The 27888-nt window shown below is 41.6% G+C and overlaps 1 protein-coding gene across 1 annotated transcript; it reads right to left on the bottom strand.

The window, feature by feature from the left end:
* Positions 1-27522, bottom strand: EGLN3 (egl-9 family hypoxia-inducible factor 3). Its single transcript, XM_011941872.1, has 5 exons — positions 26835-27522; positions 7599-7718; positions 5228-5364; positions 2820-2893; positions 1-1700 (listed from the first exon to the last, which is right to left on the bottom strand). The coding sequence occupies exons 1-5, from the start codon at positions 27189-27191 to the stop codon at positions 1669-1671; spliced, it is 720 nt and encodes a 239-aa protein (XP_011797262.1). The 5' UTR covers positions 27192-27522; the 3' UTR covers positions 1-1668.
* Positions 27523-27888: the final 366 nt, after the last annotated feature.

Consider the following 27888-nt stretch of genomic DNA (forward strand, 5'->3'; position numbering starts at 1 on the left):
TAGAATGCTAATGTAGGAGACTGAGTTTATTCAACAAGTATTTACTGAGCCCTCACTATGTTCCAGGCACTATTTTAGGTGCTGAGAGTATATTGCATTGGTTAAAAATATACAAAATTCCTGTCTTCATTGTGCTTACACTCTAGAGAAAGGATACAAGACAATAAACATAATAAATAAGTAAATTACGTAGTAATTGAGAAGGTGGTAACTATTACTATATAACAAAATACAGCAGTCATGAGAATGAATGGTGACATGTCTTATCTGGAAATTTTCCAAAACCAGAAGAGGAAAAAGTAAACTTCTATCTTGGAAGACTATATATATATATCCGTACATAACAAAGGAAAATATTTCTGGCTCTTTAATGTTCATGGGATTTTCAAGCAAGAAATTAAAGGGAATTTTAAAACATGAAAGTAGTACTGAAAACTAAGAAAAGTAGCTTTTGTAAAATACGTGCTCAATACCGAGTTATTGAGGCAATGCGATCTGTGCTTACTGAAGGAGTAGAAGCTTCCACAGTTCTAGCAAATTCTATGATTCTGGCCATACTGCCAACCACAGCGGATCTGGAGAGCCAAGTGGGTGAAGAAAGGCTGCTAGGCACAGACAAGAACTCAAATAGCTTTGAGATTTTTTTTATTTCCATTTCCTTTTTTAAAATACAGCACCCTGTTTTTTATTGTGTTAAAGGGTGAGCTCATTAAAAAGGAAAACTGAAATAAAATAAAAAAAACCAGGAACACCCACATTTCCAACTCCACCTCCCCTCTCAAATTGTTCAAGATGCACACGTTTATTGTATATCAGTAGACCTAGCTCTTTCCACAGTTATCAGAGGTTAACACAAAACTACCAGGGAGATATTTTTCCTTTGATTTAAATTCAAATTCCATTCCAACAAAGCAACCAAAACAACTAATATCTAGTTTTTTAGTTTTTGGGGAATTAGGTTCCCAGGTAAGAACTGAAAATGGAGAAAAAATTGTGTTGCCATCTTTATTCAGAAAGTCATTATTTTCAGCAAAATGGGGCTGAGGCAGAAAATCCAGGTTGCACGACTGGGAAAAAAGGAGTGTCTGCCCCATGGGACACTTATACATTGTTCACTCTGACAGCAGCCCTTTCTAGAGGTATTAATGTCATTAGGTTGTGATAATTCTCCAGAAAGCCCAACAGCCCTGGATTAAGAACATCTGGAAATTGTTCAGATGACACAGATTTCTCTGTTTCCTGCTGTTAAGACTTCCATGATGCCTCTCTGTGGCATCTACCCCCTCCATTTTTTTCTTTACAAACCTCCTCCTTTCAAATCAGGAAGTATACATAAAGTGCAAGTAAGGTTCATTCCCTCGCTATGCTCCTAGGCTCTTCTCTTGATAGTCAGTATTACCAAATCTATCAGTTCAACCGCTGGCCGAGTAGGAAGTCTGCAGGAATTTCTGGAGTTAGCAAATGAGTTCATCTAGCAAAGAGTATCTGAAGATCAACAGTCTTGGCAAGAAAACATGAAGTACCACACACGAGACAGGGATGTGAAGGATGCAAGAAGTAGCAGGGAGATTGTTGTCACTGAAGAGGCCATCTTTGGATCTCAAAGAATTTAAGAGAATTCAGGAACCATTACTAAAATGAACAAGGCCAGCGGATTTCAGAGCACGGTCAGTCTTCAGTGAGGGCAGATTCAGTTTTCCCTGGGTTGGGGACAGAAAGGAGAATAAAGAGGGTATGGAGTCAGGTCTGATGAGTTTTATGTCACAGATGTCACCAAAAAGCCTCCAGTAAACACTTCCCATCTTATATAAGCCTCCTAATAGAGCTCTGCAAAAGGATCCTCTCTTGACTTTGCAATGGGATCTTTTCCATATGCCTCACAGATTGTGGAGGAACTTTGGGTTTACATCCAGCATTGGCCTCTTGGGCTAATGTGTTGAGCATAAGTTGTATGAAATGTGGCCTCACTCACATATCAGAGTTAAGCAGTGGAAGCCATCTGGAAGAGAAAACAAACAGATATCCTGGGTGCAATTTGGAGACCACTTTGGTATTTGAGAGGTATACAGTCCAAATGGGCTATGGGCTAGGCAATGTTATATATGTGTCCTTATTGCAGGATCTCTTAGAGCCTTGATTTAATACGCTAGTGAGCACTGTGACTCTTTAAGACAGGCATACAGTATGCAACATTTCCCACATTTCTGGGACCAGGAATTTACCAACTTGGCAGGATTTGTGTTTTAATGCAACATATTTTGGGAAATGCTGCCTTCTAATACTGGTTGGATGGGATAGGAATACTTATATGAGTTTATATAGTTATATGAGTTATATGGGATAGGAATATGTTATATTAGGAATAGTTATATGAGTTATATGGGATAGGAATATGTTATATTCAGTTTATATTACGTGAGCCCTGCTGTTATACTGAGAGTCACAGTCTCACCCAATATAATAAATTTTGCCATCATAACTGGGTTCCATTACATTTCCTTTGCGATATGCCAAAAATCATGGGCAAAATTTAATGTTACATTTGACTAGTTAACACTAATAAGAAAAAGTTAACTATTTCCCATCTATCATAAACCATCATACATTCAGTGGGCATTCTCAGGGGAAGCCCCTTGCATTGTTTCTGATTTTTCTAAGAGCCCTAAGGCCAAGGTTTCAGGATAAAACCCATCAAGATGTCATTATATATAAAGTTAAGCTGTAACAGATTGAACAGAGCATGTTTAAAAATATATAAAATTGAATAAAAGTCAAGGATTAACTTGATCAAAAGTCACAGAAAATTATCAGATACATACTAGTTAAATTCCTGAATTTCTTTTTGGCTTCTGCCCTTTCTTCAGCATCAAAGTACCAGACGGTCATAGCATATCTGTGAAAGATAAGCAGATATAAGGAAAGAGGTTTAATGCTACTACTAAAAACACAAATGTCCTATAAATCTCACATTAAAACTTTTAAAGTTTTCCATATTATTATAAGTCTACCCTAATTTTTTTTATTTTTTTATTTTTATTTTATTTTATTTATTTATTTATTTTGAGATGGAGCCTCGCTCTGTCGCCTATGCTGGAGTACAGTGGCGCAATCTTGGCTCATTCCAAGCTCTGTCTCCCAGGTTCTCCTGCCTCAGCCTCCCGAGTAGCTGGGACTACAGGTGGCCACCACCATGCCTGGCTAATTTTTTACATTTTTAGTAGAGACAGGGTTTCACCATGTTAGCCAGGATGGTCTCGATCTCCTGACCTGGTGATCCACCTGCCTCGGCCTCCCAAAGTGCTGGGATTACAGGCGTGAGCCACTGCATCTGGCCAATTTTTTTAATTTTTTAATTTTTTTTGAGATGGAGTCTTACTCTGTTGCCAGGCAGAGGCACGATCTCGGCTCACTGCAACCTCCGCTTCCCAGGTTCAAGCGATTCTCCTGCCTCAGCCTCCCAAGTAGCTGGAACTACAGGTGCACGCTACCACATCCAGCTAATTTTTGTATTTTTAGTAGAGATGGGGTTTCACCATGTTGGCCAGGATGGTCTCGATCTCTTGACCTGCCCGCCTCGGCCTGCCAAAGTGCTGGGATTACACGTGTGATCCACTGTGCCCAGCCTGTCTACCCGGATTTTAATTTAAAATTAACTTCTCTGGTTTTAATTCTATTTCAATGTAATAAAATGCATAATGAATTCCAGGTATGTGCCAGAAATTTTCTTGGGCATTAGGAATTCAAATGACCCTGTGATCAGATCTTCTTCTATGATCTCAGGCCCGAAGTAGGGGAGACAGGTGATTTTGCAATAATGTAACAGGTAAACATGGTCCCTACAGAAAGGACTAGAAGGCAGTCATTCTGCTAAAGACTGGGAGACCCAAGTTGGTGGCGAGAACATAGAGAAGAGATGACATTTGAGTGAAGCTTCGAAAAACGACTTATGTAAATCACAGTATGTTTAAAACTCTTGGCTTGCTTTCTTTAGTTTTGGACATTGAGGCAAAATTACAATTGAATAATAATAATGCCCCAGAGCTTTCTACTGCATCCCCACTAATTTGCTTTATCCCATTCATTGGATAGACTGTAATGGGAGCCATTTCATACTTGGTTTTTTTTTAAAGTTTCATTTCGTAATGATTATTAGCTACTGAAATTTCTACAGCACTTGAGTTTTTTTCAAGGGCTTCTCATCAACATTTGCTAATGTTTTCCCTGTAAGGCCAGTCATCATGATATTGGGGAATAACCAAAGACTTCTGCCACAAACAACAGGGTTTAGTTACATACTCCATAAAACACAAAAGCTGACTTCAATGGTAGAATTCGTTCCCTGCTCATCTAGAAGATATTCCAATGTGGCAGTTAATATATAACTGGGTTTAGGGCTAAGCTGTGTGATTTCGGGAGGAGGACACATGTGATCTTAATTTAATTAGGCTTGTCAGGTTTTAATCATCATCCTATCAAAACTCTCTCCTCCTGCCCCTGAATGCTAGTCTCAGTATAAGCTGCACTCCATAGCCCTCCAATGCTGCCTGGTTTATTGCTTTAGACAGAGACAAAAGGAAATAAGAGGCAGAATTGAAAATGAAGATTTTTGTCAAGATTGTCTAGATCGGTCCTAAACAATACTAAGGTGCTCGGTTACTCTGAGAATCTTCATGTGCACATAAAGAAAAGATTAATAAAACATTCAACTGTTGGACCATGGATACAGCAAGCCCAAGCCAATTTCAAACCAAGGAATAGACAAAAAGAGAAAGTCAAAACAAATTACTCTTTCGTTTCTCAAGGTTCTTTCTCTGCTTGCAACTAGTGGCTTGTAAACTCATCCAAAGTAACCAGACAGAATTCCTGATATGTGACAGCCAATATTCTCTAGGCATAGTTCAACATTTGGTTTTTTTTAAAAAAGGGAAAGAGAGGTAAGAGAAAGGAGGAACGGAGAGAAGAGAAAAATACTCTTGAGAAATTGGAATCCAATACACTCACCTAATAGAAAACAACTTGTTAATAGTACTTTCAAACTGAGGTTAGCTTTGGTATGCTAAAGAATGCAAAGCTTCCTCTTTAATTTTTGTAGACTCCAAACAAGTTTGCTATCAGCTATGGGGTGTGATCAATCCCCCACATGCACAGGACACATGTTTAGAGAGTTCTCTGGAACGAGGGTTTATACAACGAACTCCGGAAGAGGAATCATGGCTCCGGCTATTACCTGGTTGCGTAAGAAGGCTGCACTTCGTGTGGGTTCCTGCGATCTGACCAGAAGAACAGGAGTCTGTCAAAAATGGGCTCCACATCTGCTATGAATGATTTCCCCTCTGGAAATATCCGCAGGATCCCACCATGTAGCTTAAAGACACAAAGAAGGGGGATTACTTCTTACCTCTCATGTAGTTTATTGACAACCATATTTCAGCCCCATTTAGAAACATGCCGGCCGGGCGCGGTGGCTCAAGCCTGTAATCCCAGCACTTTGGGAGGCCGAGACGGGCAGATCACGAGGTCAGGAGATCGAGACCATCCTGGTTAATACGGTGAAACCCCCTCTCTACTAAAAAATACAAAAAACTAGCCGGGCGAGGTGGCGGGCGCCTGTAGTCCCAGCTACTTGGGAGGCTGACGCAGGAGAATGGCGTAAACCCAGGGGGCGGAGCTTGCAGTGAGCTGAGATCTGGCCACTGCACTCCAGCCTGGGCGACAGAGGGAGACTCCGTTTCAAAAGAAAAAAAAGAAACATGCCACCTGCTAACCACCACTCCAAATGCATGGTACCCCAGATTTTTACTTCAACCTCATACTTTGTACAAATTTTTTTTTTTTTTTTTTTTTTGAGATGGAGTTTCACTCTTGTTGCCCAGGCTGGAGGCATGATCTCGTTTCACTGCAACCTCCACCTCCCTGGTTCAAGCAATTCTCTTGCCTCAGCCTCCTGAGTAGCTGGGATTACAGGCATGTGCCACTATGCCCAGCTAATTTTGTATTTTTAATAGAGATGGGGTTCCCCCCTGTTGGTCAGGCTGGTCTCGAACCCCCGGCCTCAGGTCATCCACCCACCTGGGCCTCCGGAAGTGCTGGGATTATAGGCATGAGCCACCATGCCTGGCCACTTTGTACCAAATTTTATACCAAACTTGGCTAGAGATATCTCCTTATTCACCTTAAACCAAAAAAAGCATTCCCACCGCCCCCCACAGTCATAAAGCCCATGGACGTAAAATAGAGTACTATTAGACTGAATCATACAGATTTGCTAATATTTGAGTGTTTTTGACTTTAAAAAAAAAAATACACAGCAATTTCACATGGTTCCATCTAACCATTAACAACTTTCTAAGAAAATCGTCACACGTAACTTCCCCTTCAATTAGAATTTACAGCTCTTCTGAACTCCCTTAACTCCTATCTGACCTCATTAGTTGGAAGTTACATGCTCTTTTTTCTGAACTCTCAGACCACCTAATCTGCACCTTTTATGATATATATCACTCTTTTCCTTGAATTACTTTTTCTTTTACATGTCAACCTATTTCATCCTACTAGAATAACCATATTCAGTGTAGAGTTCAGGCCTCACACATCAATATTTCTTCATAATACAATGACTGACACTAGCAGGAACTCAAACATTTGTTGAATGATTGCAGACCTTCCAATTTGTCATTACCAATCTGATAACTTTATTCTCTCGTCTCTATTAGCACCTCTCAAGATTTTAAAGAAGACCTAATGGATGTATTCCAGTCATGTTACCAATGTATTCCAGAGATGTTACCAAACAGGGAGAAGAGATAGGCCTTTTCACTGATTCAATGGTTTCCCAAGTTTCGTTTTTCTGACTCTGGATAAAATATTATTGCTTTATGACAGCCAGTATTTGCCTAATGAACAGGAAATGGAGATGCAGAAGGTTCAAAAGCCAAATAAGCTTGAAAAGTTATCTGACTTTTCAGACTCCTAAATCATTCTTAACTTTCGGAAAGCATACAGAGTCCACACAAATGTCTGTAAGCATGGAACCAGGCTTCATATCTCCATCTATCTATAAGTTCTATAATACAAAAATAAGCCACAAAGCCTTTGGCATTCACAAACCATAGTAAGCCATGGCAAGCAGCCATCAATGAGACATATCACCCTGAGGGAGAGGACTGTGTGGGAAATCTCTCTTGGGGATGGCTTTATATCCTACAGTTCTATTTTTGTGGAACTTTCCCAATGCTGCTTCTGGGAGGAAAAAATGTACATCTTATTCTGCATTGAGAGTCAGAGCAACTCTGATTTAAACTGAAAAAAATTAATCATTAATCCTAATATCAAATTACCTTCCCTTCATCAACCACCCTTCTCAGAGGTAGGGTTAATAATCACCCTACCTATCCCCCTCCAAATTAACTTCATTATTTTCTTCTTAACAACTTTAGTACTAATTCCATTGTCGCAGGAGGTTATGAAGTGGAAATAGAAATGTTTCATCAGTGGGAGATAGGGCAACTATGAACTCAATATAAACTCTCCTCTAAGTTATCTGAATCATTTTCCTATAGTTTTTAACCCCACACTCTACTCCCATTATTCAAGAGTACCTTGGCATCCCAATTCTTGTTCAGATAGTAGATGCAGGTGATGCAGCGACCATCACCGTTGGGGTTGTCCACATGGCGAACATAACCTGTTCCATTTCCTGGATAGCAAGCCACCATTGCCTATGGAGAAATCCCAAGAAAGCTGGTTAACAAAGCTGAGACAGACAATCTTCTCCTCCCACTGGTGAGCAGATAAGTAACACAGTCTCCTTGGGTGCTATGTGACATTTACAGGTAGTTGCTGGCTTCTTAATTTCATGTATGGTACATAAATTTGGACCCTTCTGTGCATAAGAGTAATGGCCAGGTCACACTATGGCTCTGTCCAGTGGAAAGTGGTTCAACAATATTCCCAAAGTTCTAGAACATTTTATATAGTCTTTCTTAAAGTAACCTATCTACATGCCCTATTTGCGTAACCTATTTGGATGCCCTGCCTTTCTTCAATACTCCTTTTTGGAAAAGCAGTTTCTAGTTTCCCATGCTAGACCTACAAAATCAGAGTCACTAGGTGTGGAGTTCAAGGATTACGACTGCTTAGCAAGTGCCCCTGAATCACTCACACTGTTTCAGAACAATGGCTAAAGGTACTTGCATACACAAAGTGACAGAACCAATCACCAAAGGAGGAAAAGGTCAGGCTTACTCAATAAAATGCTTAGGATAGAAGGAATAGAGGAAGATCAATAGGAAGTCACGCCCTAACTTGTTAACAAAGACAACACAGGGAGATTTCTTTCAGGAAAAAAGCCATGCATGTATCTTAATATGTGTTTCTTAATGCATGTCTTCTTCCTGATAATTATCAAATCAGGTGATAATCTGAAGTTCTCTTTGTCTAACTGCTACCTGTATCAATCAGGTGGAAGAATAAAGTAGAAAGCCATACCAAAAATCCTACTGAAAATTACTATTAGAGAAAACAAACCTCTAATTGTTCCACAGGAAAAACTGTAACAGAGAGTGGGGAGAGGGAAGAAGGCAAAGTATAGAAAGCCAGTTCTTTTCTTCACAGGATACTGCCATGTTTTAACAATATTTTTTATAGGGATGCAGTAGGTGTAAGGAAAATATTGGAACCAACAACATAAGATGAGAACAGGGATTTTTTTTCCTGTTCTACTCACTGATGTATTCTTAGCACCTAGGACAGTGCCTGACATATAGAAGGTATCCATCTAAAATGTGATAAATAAATCAATGAACTAGTGAATGGCTCTTTCTCTAAAGAGTAAATTCACATTTTACCAAGATTAATAGCTATTTCTGTCATTTTAAAAGACCTATCTTCAAACATGCATGTAAGGATCCAGGCCATAGATTTCCTGATAAATGGCAGCATTGCTTCATTGGTAAAATGACCATTTGAGTACAGCCCCAAGCTAATGGGCTAGTGGTTCAATGAATCAACTTGAACGTGGCTGCCGAGTCACTCTCAATAGTAGCATGAAACTCTGCACCTATGACATGGAACTAGGCATCACACACCTTGCATACTAGATCATGCATACCAGATCGATAATAAGGCAGAATAGTAACTTGACTTTACAACAATTTTAAAGCTTAAATCACCACCTCTCTCAAACTTCATATCCTCATGCAGTAAACAATCCCCATATCCTGCCTTTGAACATGAAAATGTCAATGCAATGTCTTCCTTAGAGCTCAAGTTAGGCTGTTAGCTTGAGCATCTTTCAGAAGGTGAAACTGTGAGGCAACATCAGCAATAAAGATTTAACAAATGAAGGTACCACTAAGCAAAGCATGGCTTGAGGAAGGGTGATTGGTAGCAAACAGAATTGAAGGGCCTAGCAAGAGAAGAGATAAATAAAGTCACCTATAATGACTAAAGAATTACCCACCCCTGGAAGCAGCTATTAGGATTATAAGAGCCACCACAGAGCCAATAATGAAAGTCGCTTAAGCCACAAACAATTACAGGCTGGATTCCCTATTATCTCAGGCTCCCCCTACTGAGTGTCTGAAAAGAAAAAGTACGACATCAATGCTATAATCTTATATGCTTAAACAGCTCTTCTCTAAGGAAAAGGTCAGTGGTCTGGATGCCTACCATAGTTCACTCTGCAACTAACTGTGGTCCCAGGCTGTCTCTTTCCTATAAAGAGGGGATTGGGTTACACATCTGTCAAAGGCCCAAGAAGATCTAAGACTTGATCTAAGCATCAACCCTTGAAAAAGCAACATCGTTCTTCAGGTCATTAAGGAGTGTTTCTCTGCCTCAGAACTCAGGTCAGATTAAAATATTGAAAAAAAAAAAAAAAGATGGATACAGACTCACAAAAGCACGCCCTCTACTAAATGCTGCATCTATAAAATAAACAGAGACAAAGAGCCAATTCCAGAGGACTTACTATTAGGACAAAACCCCTACATGTCAGCAAAGTATCTGTCTGCCTAAAGGGGAGGAACAGAGATAATTTTTCTGGCCAGAGTGAATATTCACCCTCTCTCCTGGTTCCAGAAACCACATGCATCAAGTTGGAAACAATGGAAGGAAATCATTTCAAGCATCAGTGGGCCAGTTGAGGCTACATTCGGCCAATTTTATCAGTGTGTTTTCTGGATGAGTGCCATAGGAGATGGGTCTTTGCTTGGGCACATTCCCAACTATTTGCTCGTCTTTGACAGGGTCTAAAACCATGAGGCTAAGGATGCACCGAGAAGCAAGCCTGACTTCAATAACTAGCCATTCACTTCTGTGCCAATTTGTGCACGGGGCAGTAACAAACTCCGGAAGCAGATCCATCCAACTGAGTTGCTATCTAAACCTCATCAAGCTGGGGAAGGGATTTAGTGTTTAACAGAAGAGAAGCCTTCAATGCTGTATTGTTAAAAGAACGGGCCAGAGTAATTTAATGATCATATAACAAACATGCCAAGCAATAAACTGACACATATCAAGAGGATGCCTACTTTAGTACACGCTTTTTTATTTTCTAAAACTTCCTGACTAGATTAATATTTGAAATTTACAGAAGTTTAACACTTTAGTGTCATCTCCAGCAGCAAATACAGTATAGTCCTATAATTCTATTCTTGGATATGCTGATAAATCCACGTGTCCCCCTACACATTTACCGTTCTGTCCACTGCCATTATATAGTGTACCCACCCCACCTCCCACCATCCCCATTCCCAGAGGCCTCTCCTTAGCTCTGTAGCAATAAGAAATGAGTGGAGAGGTGAATCAGGCAGGCCCAGACTGGCTCTAGACCAGAATATGTGCTCTATACATGTATGCAGCCATGTCCAGACAAGAAATGTATATGTATTCTTTGAATATATATAGATATATAGAACCGTAACAGTCAAAACCCAGTATAAAAATGTGGTCCCCAAATGCCACAGGTGGAAAAGGAAACAGTGGTTCTGGTAAGAGTTACCAGTAAGCTGACTTCATTAAAAAAAAAAAACAAAAAACAAAACAAAACAAAAAAACCACCTATCTCATCAAGTCCAAAGGTAAAGTTGAAAAATAAAAGTCCAGGATTTCCATTCCAATGCCTAAACAGAATGCTCCTGAATGCCATCAACCGCAGCTTGACCACATGTAAAAACCATTTCAAAAACTCAGCATCAATGACCTCCACCATCCACTCAGCCATGATGATCATTTTTTCAGACCCACAGGTGAGAAGGGGGTACACACCCACCCTGCAGTTAGACTTACCACTTCTCTACTAACAGTTACAACATGTATTTTCATAGAAATGTCTTTTAAATTGCTCATGATGTGAGACAGATTCGCTAGTATGACTCAGTCTTGAACAAGTTATAATAAAGTGGCATTTTATACAAAATTTAACTCACCAAATTAAAGTATTAATTACATCTCATTTTATTTGCAAAATTTGCAATAAATGAAAATCCATTGTTTAAGATTTGTTGAAAATAGCATGATTTCAAAACTATGTGGTTAAAAAACAAAACAAAACTATGTGGTTGAAGGAGCTTTAAATTAGTATTCTGATCTACTGACAAATGCTAGATTCCCTCTAGCTGCTAAGGAGAAATACCAGCCAACCTCTGTAAGGATTCATTTTGAAGTAAGCAGGGTCTCGAGCAAAGCGTACTTTTAAATAAAATGCAACCTAAGTATGGGATAATCTACATTTAACTTATTTACACCTTGGTTTGTTCATCTGTGAAATGGGTTTATGAAGACTCAAGGAGATAATCCACACAAAATGCTTAGCGCATAGCCTGGCACACACTAAGTGCTTAATAAATGTTAGCTATTTTTAAAGATGATGTGTTATGTTTGTCTTCCTCTCAACTGAAGCTGTAGAATGTCTCTTCTTCAGAGATCCAGTTCTACTTAAGTGTTTTGTAGTTTTGAATCCAGGACTGGCAAACTAAAATAGCTTTCGATGTTTGCCAGTAACAAATGATTGAAGCCAATCAGGTCTACATGAGTCAGAACTCTGGAGTGTGTGTTATGCCACCTACACTGAGGGCACTTGCTGTTATTTTCAATGAAAGCAAATCTTCCGATTTTATGAGAGTAGCAGGCGATCAGATTTTTATGTAAACTCTCCTAAATATTGTTGATCCCAACTTTTTAATCAGGGCTATAAATACATATATATATATAATATATATACACATACATAAATACATATACATATACATATATCAGGCTATATTTTGAGATCACTGTGTGAGGCCTTCCAAGAAGTGAAGCTACTTTGAGACAGCTGCTGAGTGGGCACCTTCCCCATCTGTCTCCACCAGACTCAAACACATCCTGTCCCAATGCCTCATCCTTAATGCCATCCACATTCCATTGCATCCTCATACCTCGCTCCATCAAGTCCTTCCCCCATGTCCACCCAGTACAGAGCAACAGAGACCCAGGATCCTTCCCTTCTTCACCATAAGGTACGACAACACAGACAATTAGATGTGTAAAGAGTTGGGGGCTGGGCGCAGTAATCCCTGCACTTTGGGAGGCCAAGGTGTGTGCATCACAATGTCAGGAGTTCAAGACCAGCCTGACCAACATGGTGAAACCCTGTCTCTACTAAAAATACAAAAATTAGCCGGGCATGGTGGCGGGCACCTGTAATCCCAGCTACTCAGGAGGCTGAGGCAGGAGAATCACTTGAACCTGGGAGGCGGAGGTTGCAGAGAGCCGAGATCGCACCACTGCACTCCTGCCTGGGTGACAGAGCGAGACTCTGTCTCAAAAAATATAAATAAGTAAATAAATAAATAAGAGTTGGGAAGAAATACATGAGACCATGCACCTTCTTTTGCTTGGTAAAACAGCCAAGCAACTCATCACAATGTAGAATGCGAGAGCTGAGGTTTCTGGCCAGAAATGGGTCTCATTTATATTCGGGTGACAACAGCCTAGGTGACAAACTTGCCAATGTTTTTAGTCAGCTGTGGGTAGAGGAGCTAAAGGCTGCACTTCCAGGGCTATTTTTCTGGGTAGTTTATGTTCAGCACATATTTTAACACACACCTTGACTGCAGCCAGTGGGCAGGGCATCCCCATGATCACATACTTTAGTACTTTAGGTCCTGCCTTCATCAAGGCACCCTGCTGAAGTAGGGGCCCCAGTTGGTAATTCATCTGAGGGAGAAGAAAGGGGATTAGTAACTGGAACAAAGGCACTATATGTGCTAGTGGCAGCTCTAAAACTGAAATTCTCCTATTTAAAAAGAAAGAAAAACTGAAAAACCCTTTAGGTATTCAAACTGCTATATGCAGGCATACTGGAGGAAAGGCTGGAGTGAGAAAAAAAAAACCTGAAAGAGACATGCTCTTTACAAGTTTTATTAAAAAAAAAAAAAATCTAAAGACAAATTAAGCCAAAATGTCCAATTCCATTATTTTCCACTTGGCTCTGACAAGCAGTAAGAGAAAAGAACTCAAAAAATCATTTGCCACGTAAATCTGGAGGACATGAAGAGCAAACTGGAATTACTACTTTAGCCTTCTATCATCTCCCTTGTCCAGGGATATGTGATCTTCAAGGACATTTTGTGGGATCTACTCTTGTCAAGTAAATTAAATTCCTACAGAACAATGTTCGCAGGGCCTCTTTACAAGACGATGGCAACTATGCAAAGCTTTCTCCAAGTTTTAAGAAAATGTCACTGACACAAAGTTCACATTTGCTGCCAGCTGGATTTATCCTTTATACAGAATTGCACAAAAAAGGTCTCAATGTGATGATGAAGCAGTGCTAACTAGTAAGTATTAAAAGTGCTTTAGAATTTTTATGCATTCAAACTTCACCTAGACAGGCATGAAGAAAATAGTTGTGGCTAACGTGAGCTCTTAGAAAGGCAGGAAATTTTGTGTCAACTGTCATCAGTTATCTTGGCATCTTGCTGGTTATCTTTGTTGTTGGTTAAGAGCAAGCCTAGCTATTCTATTTCCTGACTTCTAGTGCCTCTAGTTACAGACTGATTTAACGAAATGAGGGGGAAAGAGAAAATACACTTTTGGTGGGCCATAACACAAGCCATGTCCAGCCACCATGTTCACCTTCCCAAAGCTTCACCATCTCACCAGATCATTTGGAAGATTCAGAATACCAGACAAATCCCTGTCAGGTAGGTAATCCTTTCAATACACCCCAAATTATTCATGAAAATATTTTTTACTACTCTATTTCCATAATGTAGACTACTTCTGCCTTCCTCATTTGTCCTAAATCCACACTAAAAATAATTCCTCTCGCAGAACCTGCTTACCCAGAACGCTACACATGACCTCCCTCCCAAGGTGGAACAACAGTCATCATACACCTACACCTGAATTTTCTAATACTGTAGAAACTTCAGAACTTCTGAAAATAAAAAATAAGAAGTAATAACCGACTCTTGGTTGCTTTAGTGAAGTGGGTCTGCCCACACCCTCCTGGTCAGACGAGAGCACCATGCCTGAATAGCGGACAATTTACCATCTTCACTTTAAAACCTGTCCTCAGATGAACTTGGTCCTAGCTTCAGGATCATTAACTACCCAGAGCCTGGAAGCATCCATCCAGTTCTCCTGGGTCAGTGATGATCGTTCTACCAGGCACAATAGCCCTTTGAGATTCTTACACTAAAATGATGTAAGAAATATGCATGCACACATAGAAGTCTGCACAAAAGTCCAGGGGGTTCAAAGGCCTCTAAAGTTGAACTGCGCTGGATCAAGATTCTATTCCAGGAGATCCCGCACTTCATGCACGACTTTCTGAGTGAATCACCCTCCCCCAAGAAGCCACTGAAAGGCTCAGAGGCCAGGAATTTAAGAGACTATTGTCATTCCTTTCTGCATTGTGGTTAATTCTTCCCCTTGGAGGGGATTCAGCCAGAGCCCATGCAATTAGGCACAGTAAACAGGCCCGGCGACATCGCCATATTAATACAGGGTGTTTGGGTTTGGGCAGGCCGCCCTTCCCGTGGAGGACTGGCTCTAAGCCAGCAGGGTGATGGCTGAGTGACAGGGCTACGTGCGCTGCGTGAGGGTGGCAGCCAGCCCACACCCGAGCACACCGCCAGGCAGCCTAAGCTGGGAACGGACATTGGGAACCATCCCCCTCCCCCATCGCTACCCCAGTCACCAGAGAAATGTTTTCAACCAGGCTTCCTCGCAATTATAAAATCAGCAAAGGTCAGTCCAGCCCAGGGATAAGGACATCGAGACGCATTTAACCATTTCCTTTCTGATGCCTTTCCCCAAATATTAACAGCTGCTGTTTCCTGAGAATTCATGTAGCCAGGTGGCATTTTGCACATACCTTGTTTAATTTCCTGGTTACTGGGAAGGTGAGCAGCAGTGTGTGCCCTGAGTCACACCGCTCACAAGTCCTTGGTAGAAGTCATTAACCCTAGAAGTTACCCTATGGACCTAGAAGTTATCACAGGTATTTCTTTAGAGAAACACAATATTCAACTTCCTTTGATATGAGAAAACAGCCTTATCAGAACAATGAAACATCACCTATGGCTCTCTAAAGGCTTTGAGCATAACAGAGACAAAGAATACTTGTGACTGCAGGCCCATCAGAGAATGGAGTATTTGAAATTTTCATCTGAACTTAATCCTAAAATACTTAAAGAATCCATAACTCAAAATAATTGGTAAGATAAGACTTTATTAATGGATAATGTACCAAAAAATGAAGTTACCAATCAAAACATCATGAAAAATGCCTTGAAACAATCATCTTAAAACAAGAGAAACCTACATATGCATTTCAGCACTTGGAAAAACAGATCTGCTGAATGAAAGAAATGACACACAGCAAGTCAGCGTAGATTAGAACTCATGAAATTCAGTGGCTATATTTATTTACTAAACAAACATTTGTATAGAGTTTACTATGTGCCCGACACTGTTCTGTGTGCTTCACAAATCGGACCCTGCTTCACACTTCCTAACAACCACATGAGGTAGGAACATTATCTCCATTTTACAGATGAGGAAATGGAGGCACAGAGAGCTTGGGTAAGTTGCCTTTTTGAACCCAGTCGGTCTGGCTGAAGAGTGTGAGGTCTTAAGTCATGCTTTACCAACTCAGTTTATCTAATGTCTAACATTAGCAAATTCACCCCCACCTCATTTTTGAGGGAACTAAGATCTTTGGTTCTACTTGAAATATTTGACTCCATCTACCTCATCCTTGCCTATCACCCTTCCAGAGTGATAGAAAAATCACAAAATACAAAAAATTGCAAGAATATTTTTTAAAAGAATATGCTTGGTATTCAGTCTGTAAACTCAAAGGTCCAAAGGGGGAATTTTAACAAAGGCAAGAGGCCAAGAAAATTGACCCTACTTGTACAAGTTGTCTTGTCTTTGCTTTGGTTACTCCCAGTGCAGATCAACCTCAAGCCCACCAAAAACTCTCTGTAGCCCCTACAGGGCCCACATGGGCCTCAAATGCAGTTGTCTTGCCAAAGGCCAGACATTCACCTCCATTCACCATAACAGGAGGGAACTGGTTCCAAAATTTGCTTCAATTCTAGTTCTGGAAAATTAAATATATTGGTACAAATAATAGGCTATAAATGTGTGTGTTTCAACATGAAGATTTTTCTCAAAGATTTCCCAAGTGAACTAAAAATCTGTTTTTTGTTTTTTTAGTTTTAGCAATAAATAATCTAAAGTCTGATCAACTGACATCTGACTTTCTTGTTAACAAGGAAACTGTAGGAAGATACGTCACCATCCCTATCTAATCTCTTCTTAACGCATTAACTTTACTCAATGGTTCTCAAACTTTAGCATGTATGAGATCAGCTGGAGAACGTGTGAATTTCTAACTCAGGAGGTTTGGGGAGAAGCTGAAGAATTTGATTTTGCTGCATGTTTCCAGATAATGGTGATGCTTCTTATCCAGAGACCACAGAGAACAACGACCCTATATGGCAAAGTCAAGAGTTTTTGTGCAGTGCCTCACCCTAAATGATAAAGGTAAAGAGGAATTAGTCAACTGCACTAATTAATTTGGGGAGCTGAAAGTGGGTGGGTAGAGCAGTAATGAGGAGAATTACTCTGGCAGTTTCTGGCACCAGCTTTGCAGTGTCATTCCTGAAGCTGGCAGGAAACTTTCCATTTGTAACTTTCTAGCATTGCTGTTTTGTGTGGGCCTCTGCCTCTGAGGATTACTGTCATATCAGCACTGGGGTTGAATGTTGGTGCGAGTCTGCTCTCTCCAGGAATCAAATAAGAGGCACTGAAAGCAACTATTTTCCTTCTCAAATGGAAATGTCATCTCAATTTTAATGCCTTATAATCCTAGAGGTAGACATACAGTATTATTGTGCCTACGTCATAGATGATGAAAGTGGGCTCAGAGAACTGACTTGCCCAAGATCATAGGAAGATGAAATAAAATCTGAAGTGTCCATCCTAGTGTCAAATGGTAGGTGCTGACCAAATTTAAGTTCAAAAATGAAAACAAGCATCTAACTCATCCATAAAGAAGTAGAAATGGAAGACCATGAAACTTGCCAGGGGCTGAGCTAGGACCAGAATCTGGGGCCCTAAGCCTCACGGCCCTGGCATCTCCAAGCCAGACCTGTAGGTATGAGCTGCCAGGATCCAGGTGTGACTCAGGTATTTCTAGGGTGAAGCCTAGGATTTTGAAACTGAGGAAAAAAAACTTAACAAAGGTAAGGTCCTCCTTTGAGATGTTCTCATATAACATGTCACTCTAATAAAATATTTAAATACTTAGGCATCAAATTAGAGACCGAGCTGCAGCCACCCATCTTCCCCTGTCATTCCCCCCACCCCCCCAAAAAAAATTCTAGCTTTTTTTTTAACACTCAAATGAAATTAAGCCAACAAGCACTTATGAAGTACAAGGGACTGTTCTAGGCACTAAAAGTATATACAAAGCTTAACAGTCTCTGCATTCAAGGAATTTCTGAGCACACGGTGGGCAGCATAAACAGCCCAACAAACCCAGGAACTGGGCAGCCTGGATTGAGCCACCAGAGTTCTGGGGAGCAGAAGGGAAGACTTCAGGGAACAGGTACTAGAAGGCGGTAGAGATGGATTTTTGATGAGTGGGAGACAATGGGGAAGCTCATTATGCCTGGCAAGTTAGTTTCTGGCATTTCAGGGACTGGGAGGAAAGGAAGGCAGTGGTGGGAAAGTAAGTATAGAAAGGTCAGATGTGGTCAGATATAGAGGGCTGTCAATGCTGGCTAAGTTTACAGTCTTTACAGTGTTGTACAGTAGATAATGAAGAAAGAACATGATTGGATTTTTGGATTATTTTGTTTTAAGCACGGAGACTACATGCTTAGAATTGGGTTTGGGACTACTACACTCTAGCGAAAGTACATAAAATGGATTACAGGGAGAACAAGAACCAACGGCAAGTGATTTATGGTTACAGTAAGTTACTTAAAAAAACTTCCCCCCTCAAGGATTTTTCTACTAAGAAAGGGAAGAAAATTTAGTTTAAAAAAAAAAAGACAACTTGAGGTTCTGTAGCAAATCTAAAAAGCAAAACTAAATAAAAAAAGCACAATAGGCCCTTCACTAGCAATACTGCATGTTCTTGCCTGAGTCTTCAATATTTTGTGTTTAAAAGGGGTTTTGTTGGCCTGGCCTGGTGGCTCACACCTGTAGCTTCAGCACTTTAGGAGGCCTCGGCAACATGGCAAAACCCCATCTCTATAAAAATAAATAAAAGGGGTTTTATTTATTCCACTCCAGTCATTCAATTTAACCTGCAAAACAATATGAACATTAAAGAAGTCATTTCCCTTCCCAAAAAAAGGACTCATCAGTCATGTGGGTGGCATTGAGATTTCTGAATGATGGTCCCTCAGGTATGACCAGATAGATGAGTAGAAATGAGAAGGAAGCTGGAGGGAGGGCATGGGCTGAATCTTTGTTCTCAGTGTCTGGAGAACACAGAGCAAGCTCCTTAAGATGTACAAACTGTCCCAAACAGTATATCCTTACAGCTTCCAAGCAATGCTCAAATGCAATTATCCTAACAACTTCAAAACAACTTCAGGTTCTCATATTAGAATAAAAAAGAGATGTTACTGACACCTGGAATTGAGTTTTTCATTTTGTCTTCTTCCCACCGACAAAGAATTGAGGTTACTATCGTATTATTTGAATCTTTGTATTCTGGAATTATTTTTGTATGGCAACAGTAAGTATTTTGGCCTCATTTTGGAAAGAAAAAATAATGTTTAATATGAGATAGGCACATGTACTCCAGAACTTGAGAATCATTGTATCTTCTAAAGAATCAAAAATTAGCTTGATCTAATAAGGCGGTATTGACACTGTACTGAACACGGAGAACCCTAAGTAACAAGGTACCAAATGAATCCAATACAAGATCTGAAAGCCTGCATTATACACCAGCAAACCCAGGGTCTGTAAGGCTGGGATTGTGTTGGGACCAGGGCAGGAAAACATGTAGTCACTACAGACTCACCAAAAACAGGGACAGAAACTCACTCACAAATCAATATCGAAACAAGATGCAAAATTAAAGTAAGTGTCATACTGGTTTAAGATGGAAATAATCGAGAGAAAGGGGGTACAAATTCTATGTATAATTAACCAAGACAACTAATCTTGCTTGGCAAACAGACACATAGCACTGAATCTGAGCCAAATCAACGGCTCCTGGCAATCTGCCAAAGCTGAACTCCTTAGTCTGGCATCATAAAATGATTTGTCTGTTGTATTTACAATTCCAGTGCCTCTGGATTCAGCTACCCGCTGGGCACCCCTGGCAGATGCCCAGCAAAATACATCTGAACTATCATTACTGTCAGAACACGTGCATTTGACAAACACTAGAGAAAAGCGACACCCGTTTCTTAGAGCAATATTAGTTAACAGCTACAAAGTGCTGCTACCAAGGAATTGTCGAGTCTGTTGCCGTAATAATTAACAAAAAATTAATAACCTTCTCCATAATGTTAACCTGCAAGCTACTCCTTGGTCTTCAGTGGGCACAGATCAAAATGTAATTTAATTTACCTACGGCTGCAAAGTTGGGTCAAAAGCAGAGGCCTTGCCAAACCAAACATGGCCCACAGGTGAGCAACCTTCCAAGCTTTATCCTGAAATGCACAAGATGCTGGGGGTGCTTAAACTCTGCTCATTAGAGGTTGGGTAGAACTGCACCCTGACCTTTAAGCTTCCTCAGAGAAGTCTTTCACACACGGTGTGTTCTTGGGATAGGGTCATAAAATGGAGGGCTATTTGTTACTTATGAAGTTACAAGTTTTTCCAGCTAGATTCAGGAATCAGGAAAAATTTTACCAATTTTGCTTGAGCTGAAGCAGAAACGTTAGAAAGGGAAATAATTCATGATACTCCAAAGCCTAATGCAGAGACAGGCTTGCATAAACTCCACCTAAGGGTGTTTATCGATTTACAGTCAGAATTATATTTAAAATTCCCAAATAAAATGGTGATGCCACTGAATTAACCTACTGACCCTGGGCCCAGTCTATCTGACTCATGGACCAACTCCAGACAGTGTAGCCCCTTCTCTATTGTTTTTAATTATTATTATTATTATTTTTTTTTTTTTTGAGACAGAGTCTCGCTCTGTCACAGAGGCTGGAGTGCAATGGTGCAATCTCAGCTCACTGCAAGCTCCACTTCCCGGGTTCAAGCACTTCTCCTGCCTCAGTCTCCTGAGTAGCTGAGATTACAGGCACAAACCACCATGCCTGGCTAGTTTTTATATTTTTAGTAGAAATGGGGTTTCACCACGTTGGTCAGGCTGGTCTGGAACTCCTGACCTTGTGATCTGCCCGCCTTGACCTCCCAAAGTGCTGGGATTACAGGCATGAGCCACCGCACCCGGCCACCCCTTCTCTATTAAAGTACATTTTACCCATCCCTTCCCAAGGACCTGCTCAAGATATCATCTCTCCAAATATGAAAACAACTGCTGAATGACTGAGACATTGGATAGATGTGATTTCTAATATCTCTCTAGCCCTAAAAACCCATATTATTAATGTCCTGTATAGTTTTGATCACTTGTTCTGGTTGCTTCATTTTAAGTCAACAGAGAAATTGGAGAAAACCCAAAGAAAAACAATGACTAATGAATGTAAACGTGCACTTTCTAACCAGAAAAAGAGAAAGAGTTGGTGACAACCACTGCACCCTACACTCAATTCTCAGCTTAGTTCTTCAGGTGGTTTTATAATCACTCGGCACCTCCCTTCCCCCATCCACGGACAGGTCTCCCGCAGTGCACAGCACTGAGTCATCTGGAAATGAGTTAAATCGATATCCCTGATTATCCACTTCACTGAAGCAGATAAGGTTATAGTGAAGTGGCCAGTGGCCCAAAATTGAGCAAAAGAAATTACAAATTAAACACACACACCCTCCTGCCTTCTTTGTTTCCAATTGTCATTCACAAAGTAGACAAAAATCCCCATGAAAACTTGCCCATTGGAGAGACTTGTTTCACTGTCACTGGGGCTGTATTCTGTAAATTACTGTGGAGTAATTTCCTTCCTCCAGGAGCTAAGTTATTTTTAATACAGAAGCTTTTATAGGAATCCCTTACATCCTTACAGAAAGATGATCCAGAGCTTCAAACTCAGCACTCCTTCTCCCCAAAATACGTTATTCACAGATAGATTTTTAAGATTCTAATTGCAGAGATACCATTTATGGTATCCAGCTCTCAAACTCTGTGCTCCAAAAACTATAACTCTCATGGGCCCTGGCAACCATCTTTGTGACACATGGTTTCCACATGCCTCCCACCGTGCCTGACTACAGCTGATAGGTCCCTTGAGCCAAGGTGAGACAATCCGACTTTCTCCCAGGCAATGAAAATAGGGATTCGGGAATGTTACTCAAGTCTCTGCTCATCTGGAACTAAAGGCTGAGGTGGCCATTGTGGGGCAGCCATCTTGAGCCCATATGCACGGGAGGGCAGCAAAAGCTGGATTGAAAAGAGGGGAAGAAATGAAGAGCAAAAGCAGGGAAGCAAAGATGGAGGTCCTGAGGCTCCTGAGAAAAGAACACACCAGCTGTCCTGGATGTTAAGGACTTTCTGGTTCCTAGTTCATACCTCTAAGCTTGTGAGAACCCTGGCTGCATTTCTTGCACTTGGGTCCTGAGAGATCACTTCATAGTACATTATCTCATTTTTCCCTTAAAGTAGCTTGCAACCATGATAAGCTCCATTAAATAATGTATATTCCTGACCTCACATGAGAAGGGTGGGCCAAAACTGTTATTGCTCAACAGCAAGGAATAAACATACCACCTTGCAACACATCTTCTTTTATTCGTAAATGTTTTGCTGTTTCATCATTCCTCTTTATTGTTTCCAGGGGAGGACCAATCTGTCTGTTCACAATGCAGTCCTTACAATGCCATCTTCCAGAGCTAGTCTGGTCAGGAATCCTACAAACAAACCCTATCAATAAATGTTTTCCTAAAAATAACTGTAGGGGCCGGGCATGGTGGCTCACACCTGTAATCCCAGCATGTTGGGAGGCACCAAGGCGGGCGGATCACCTGAGGTCGGGAGTTAAAGAACAGCCTGATCAACATGGTGAAACCCCATCTCTACTAAAAATACAAAATTAGCCAGGCGTGGTGGTACACGCCTGTAATCCCAGCTACTCAGGAGGCTGAGGTAGGAGAATCACTTGAACCTGGGAGGCGGAGGTTACGGTGGGCCAAGATTGCACCATTGGACTCCAGCATGTGCAAGAGGAGCAAAACTCTGTCTCAAAAAATAAATAAAAATAACAGTAGGAAAACATCAGCGCAGTACTCCATTTTCTCTTCAGATGTATTCAACTGACCCACTTCAATGTTTGAGGGTTTTCTTAAGCCTGAGAATTAGTCAAGTGTGAATGAGACGATCCTACAATTCGAAGTATACAAAAGTATAAATTCGTTCATCATTGCACCACCACCCTGCACAGTACCCCACACAGGGTGAACACTCCATAAACATTTGCTGAATAAATGAAAAGTCAGAAGTAGGAGAGAATAAAAGGAAAGAACACAGTCTCTGGAGTTAGACAAATCTAGGTTAGGATCCCAAATTTCCCCTCTGGAGACTTAAAACACTGATGAAGGCTCAGAATGCTGCTAAAAATTTCATATACATCATCTTATTTAATGCTTCTTCCCCCAACAGCTTTAAGGCATTATTTCCCCTCATTTTACACCTGGTGTAAACCAAGCAACTTGCCTAAAGCCACAAGGTTAGTAACACTGAGCCTAAGCTGGTAGCCCCCACTTAAACTGTTTCTTACCACTGACTTTGAAACTTTGGGCAAAGTATTTAATCACTCAATGTGCTTAAGGCTGTGTTTCTGAAGTTTAAGCAAGATAACATCTGTAAAATGCTTAGCACAGTGCCAGACAATACAAACTGCTCAATAAAAGGTAGTTATTATTATTAGCATCACTAACTAGTGAGTCTACAGTGGGACTTTTGGTTCTAAAAATTATACATTCTCTGGAAAACAGCCATTTTTCAAGATCTAGGTAGCCAAAGAAAAAGGAGCAAAATATGACCAATATTTATCTTGGACATGGTCTAGAATCTCCAAAAGGGAGTAGCAGATAAATCCATTGCTAGCCTGAAAGCAATGATCATGCGTGAAGTTAGGGGGCGCCATACTGCTGTACATTGCAGCAACCACTTCCCAAGGGGTTTTCAACACCCTTGGAATTTTCTCCGGCAAAGACGAGGTACATAAATTCTGACCATTAACCACTTTCTTGGCAGGAAGCGGAACCATCTAATATTTCTTTCTATATTCTTCCACAATTTCAATTTTAGGTCCAGTGTGTCTTTCTGTTTTACTCCCAATGCCTTTGCTATTGCTTCATTGAGATAAAGGACAACATTACATTATTCAATGACCTTTCGAAGTCCAGCAAAGAACCAAAAAAACAAACCAAATTTAGGTAAGTGCACGAATAAGCAAAACCTCAAGAAATTTAAAGTAGCTAAAAAACAATTGGTCTAAAATAAATGTACGTATTGGCAACTGTTGAAATTGGGTGATGGGAGCTTATTAGCCTCTTATATTTATGTGTGTTTGAAAATATCCTTAATTAAAACTTAAAAATAAAGTTAAGGACCAGGCACAGTGGCTCACACCTGTAATCCCAGAACTTTGGGAGGCCGAGGTGGGCAGATCATGAGGTCAAGAGATGGAGACCAGCCTGGCCAACATGGTGAAACCCCATCTCTACTAAAAATACAAAAACTAGCTGGGTGTGGTGACGTTCCTGTAGTCGCAGCTATGTGGGAGGCTGAGGCAGGAGAATCGCTTGAACCCAGGAGACGGAGGTTGCAGTGAGCCGAGATCACGCCACTGCACAACATCCTTGGGACAGAGCAAGACTCTGTCTCAAAAAAATAATAATAAATAAATTTAAAACTTTAGTTTTTCTTGAAAACATGTGTGAAGGATGCACCAGTAAACTGGGTCTCTGTCAGTGCTCTGGAAAGCAGCACAAAATAAGGAGCTCAGTTGAGGGATAAAAAGTGAGTGAAGAAAAAGAAGGAATAAATTAAGGTGAAACCAATATAAATCATGTAGAAACGGAAAGTGTTTCTATGATGACTTTAATAATGAACTTCAAACAAGAAACCCAAGACCACAAGATATCACTAAGGAGACTTCTGTATACAAGCAAAGCACACTTAAAAAACATTTAGCTACACTAATTGTTTGCTCAAGCCTGGTTTGCATTTGGTTCTAATTGGCCAGGGAATATTCCAATCGAAAGGTGATTTATCTAAAGGGCAGGGAGCTTTGTGACAAACCAGCCAAAGTAAACCTGGAAATCTGGGGGTGGGACAGGATAAATTTTCTTTTCAACTGATGATCACCTTCTGACAGGGTCACCTGAAAAGTTTTTCATTCCACCCAAAAGATAATCTAAAATTGATGAATCATATCTACAAGATCTTTCTTTCCCTTACCCTTACACAGTGTTTTTCATTCCACTTGAGTTAAATTCTAGTCTGAAATCCTATCCCTATCCATTAAGTCAAAGCTAAATAAAAATATTTAACTTTCAATGTCAGTGGCCTCTTTCTATACCAATTAATTCTGACGTCCCTCAGAGCAAATTTGGCTCCTAGAATGATGAAGAAAAATTGCTAACACCTGAGTTTACAAGCGATATTCAAAAACCCAGTAAGTCGTCTGCTCTTCAGGTAAAACTACCAGCACCTCAGCAACACTGAGGCTGACCCTTCCCCTCCCCCACCCACCCCCACCACAGAAGACAGCAAGGTCATTTAATGCAAAAACCAAACTAGTCAAAGACACATGACTAGTCCACCACCAACACAATGGAAGAAGAGTGAAGAAACACTTTAACATCAATCTTCTACAGAGTTCAGCTAACAGGTAATTTTTTTCCCCAAAGTAAAATTTAGAAAGCAGTATCTTCTAAGATGTACTTTACTTGGGTGCATTAATAACGATGCTTTCAGATATTCTATTCATGGCCTCTTGGCTTGGAAGTTGTACAACAAACTACGACTCCCCACTGCACTCATCCATCTCCACCCCTTCACTCCCACACGTTTCCAATTCTCACCACTTAGCTTTTATTCAGTGTTCCTCTCCGTGTATTAGAGAAAGGAGAGAACAATGGTCTGTTTTGAGACAGGATCAGTCTTGAGACTGATTTGAAAAATACTATATTTATTGTCAAAGAGTGGTACATAGGTGTCAGAGAGTGGTACCTCTCACGCCATGGTATACTCTGCTTCGCTGTTTCAGTAAAAGTTTTCCATAGTTCTGAATGTCCCTTGACCACACCATAAGACAAGCGCAAGTCACTCAAAATTGCCACTGGAAAACTGGCTCAACTATCCTTTGAGGAAAGACTGAGAAAGCCTATCCCAAAGTAACGTACATGCACCAACATCGCGGTACCTACATGTTCCCGTTTTTCTGCCAATCTACCTGTGTTTCCAAGATAAATTACCACCCAGGGAGTCACTTCCTGCTATGTGAACAAAAACACTGTTTCTTTCCGGAGGTGCTTGACTACTCTCTCGTGAGCACTTAACTGGTGGTTTTGCGTGGACTTTGCCGTCAATTGATAGTTAGGAAAAGGAAGGTGGTGGTGTAGGGCTCAGCACCAGGAGAGAATTTTCAGTCAAGAAGATGGTCTAACAATGTGCTGGGTCCCAGAGGGCAGAAGCAGCATTCAGAAGTAGAGTTTTACCCTTTCACACCTGCCCAACTCCACAAACCAACTGCCACATGGCAAAATCACAACTGCCTCCAGAATTCTGAGTGCTTTTGTAGAAATCTCTTCTGACCACAATGAAGGGCAGTATTAGGTGGCCTTAAAGTACGTATTTAAGATCATAAGGACTCTCAGATGATCCAGTGTTTCTAATACCCTTTCCCTCCTTTGGATCTTTGAGAACCTCTTGTCTTAAAAGCGGACCAAAGCCACAGCTTGTCTGACTTTTGTCACCCACAACAGCCAATATTTCAAAGTCAACAGAAGGTCATCATCATGATTCACCTGAGCCCCTTAACGTGGACTTTCGCTCAGAGGAGCTGGGGCGAGGGGTGGGGGGAAGCAGCAAGTAGAGACAAACCAGGCTGACTTCTTGGTTAAAAAACAAAGTTCGCTTGCAGCCCTGGGAAGGCGACACACAACGGACTCCGAGTGCCTCCCGTCCCCGCGGGGGCAGCGGCGGCAGGGCGCCGAGCGCGTCCTACCTTAGACCTCTCCTTGACGTAGTAGTTGCCCAGCCGGCTCCCGCAGTAGAGGACCAGCCTGTCGATGAGGGACAAGAGGAAGCTGATGGCCTCACAGCCCTCCTCGTTGCCCCCGATCCACGTGATCTGGTCGCCCCGCAGGTGTCGCTTGGAGACGCCGGCGCGCGGCCCCGCCAGCTGGCCGTCCCGCAGGGCCCCGGTGCAGTGCAGCTGCTTGACGCGCTCCAGGACGCAGTCGCCCACCACCTCGCCCAGGAAGTTGTCCAGGTAGCAGAAGCCCACCTCGTGCAGACAGGGCACGATGTACTCCAGGGCAATTTTCTCCAGATCCAGCCTCATGATGTGTCCCAGGGGCATCTCGCCCGCAGAATCGAGGTCCGGGATCCCCAGCGTGCAACCAGACAGGGAACGATCTACACAAGCGCGAAGCCGAGGCACGGGGAGAGTGGCCCGGGGTTCAGAAACCTGCGGCTGCCACGGTCCCCGAGCCGCTGCAGCGCCAGGGACAAGGGAAAGTTGCTCGCAACTCTCAGAAGAAGGGATCCGCGTTCGGGAACCAGCGGGAGTGGTGCGGGGCTCCAAGACCTGTTTCCGGACTGGCCCGGCGAGCAGCGCGGCACGAGGAGTCGGAGGGCGACTTTTGGAGACGGGAAGCCACCACTGCCGCGACTGCGGCCAGACTCCGGGAGACGCTGAGGTCCGGCCCTTAAGCCGGCCGAGTCAGCGCGTCACGGGCCCCGCCCCGGGACCGCCTCCCAGACCGCCCTTTCCCCCGCCCCCCGGTCCGTCACCCTCGCCTGCTCTGCCCCTCCGCGAAAGATCCCAAACAGACCGGCGCCAACCTTAGTTGTTTGTGACCAGGGGAGCGGCTGGAGAACAGACTGAATTTTTAGAATGCGCTGGATTTGCATATTGTTTTGCATAAAATCACATAACAAACTTGAAAACCTGGATCCCACACTGAAAATGTAAATGGAATTAACTGCCACATTCTGGGCTGGTCATCTCATAGACTTTTGAGCAAAATAATAACCCCAAAAACAAATATATTTAT

This window comes from Colobus angolensis, unplaced genomic scaffold (assembly GCF_000951035.1).
Source record: "Colobus angolensis palliatus isolate OR3802 unplaced genomic scaffold, Cang.pa_1.0 Scaffold202, whole genome shotgun sequence".
Taxonomy (NCBI): domain Eukaryota; kingdom Metazoa; phylum Chordata; class Mammalia; order Primates; family Cercopithecidae; genus Colobus; species Colobus angolensis.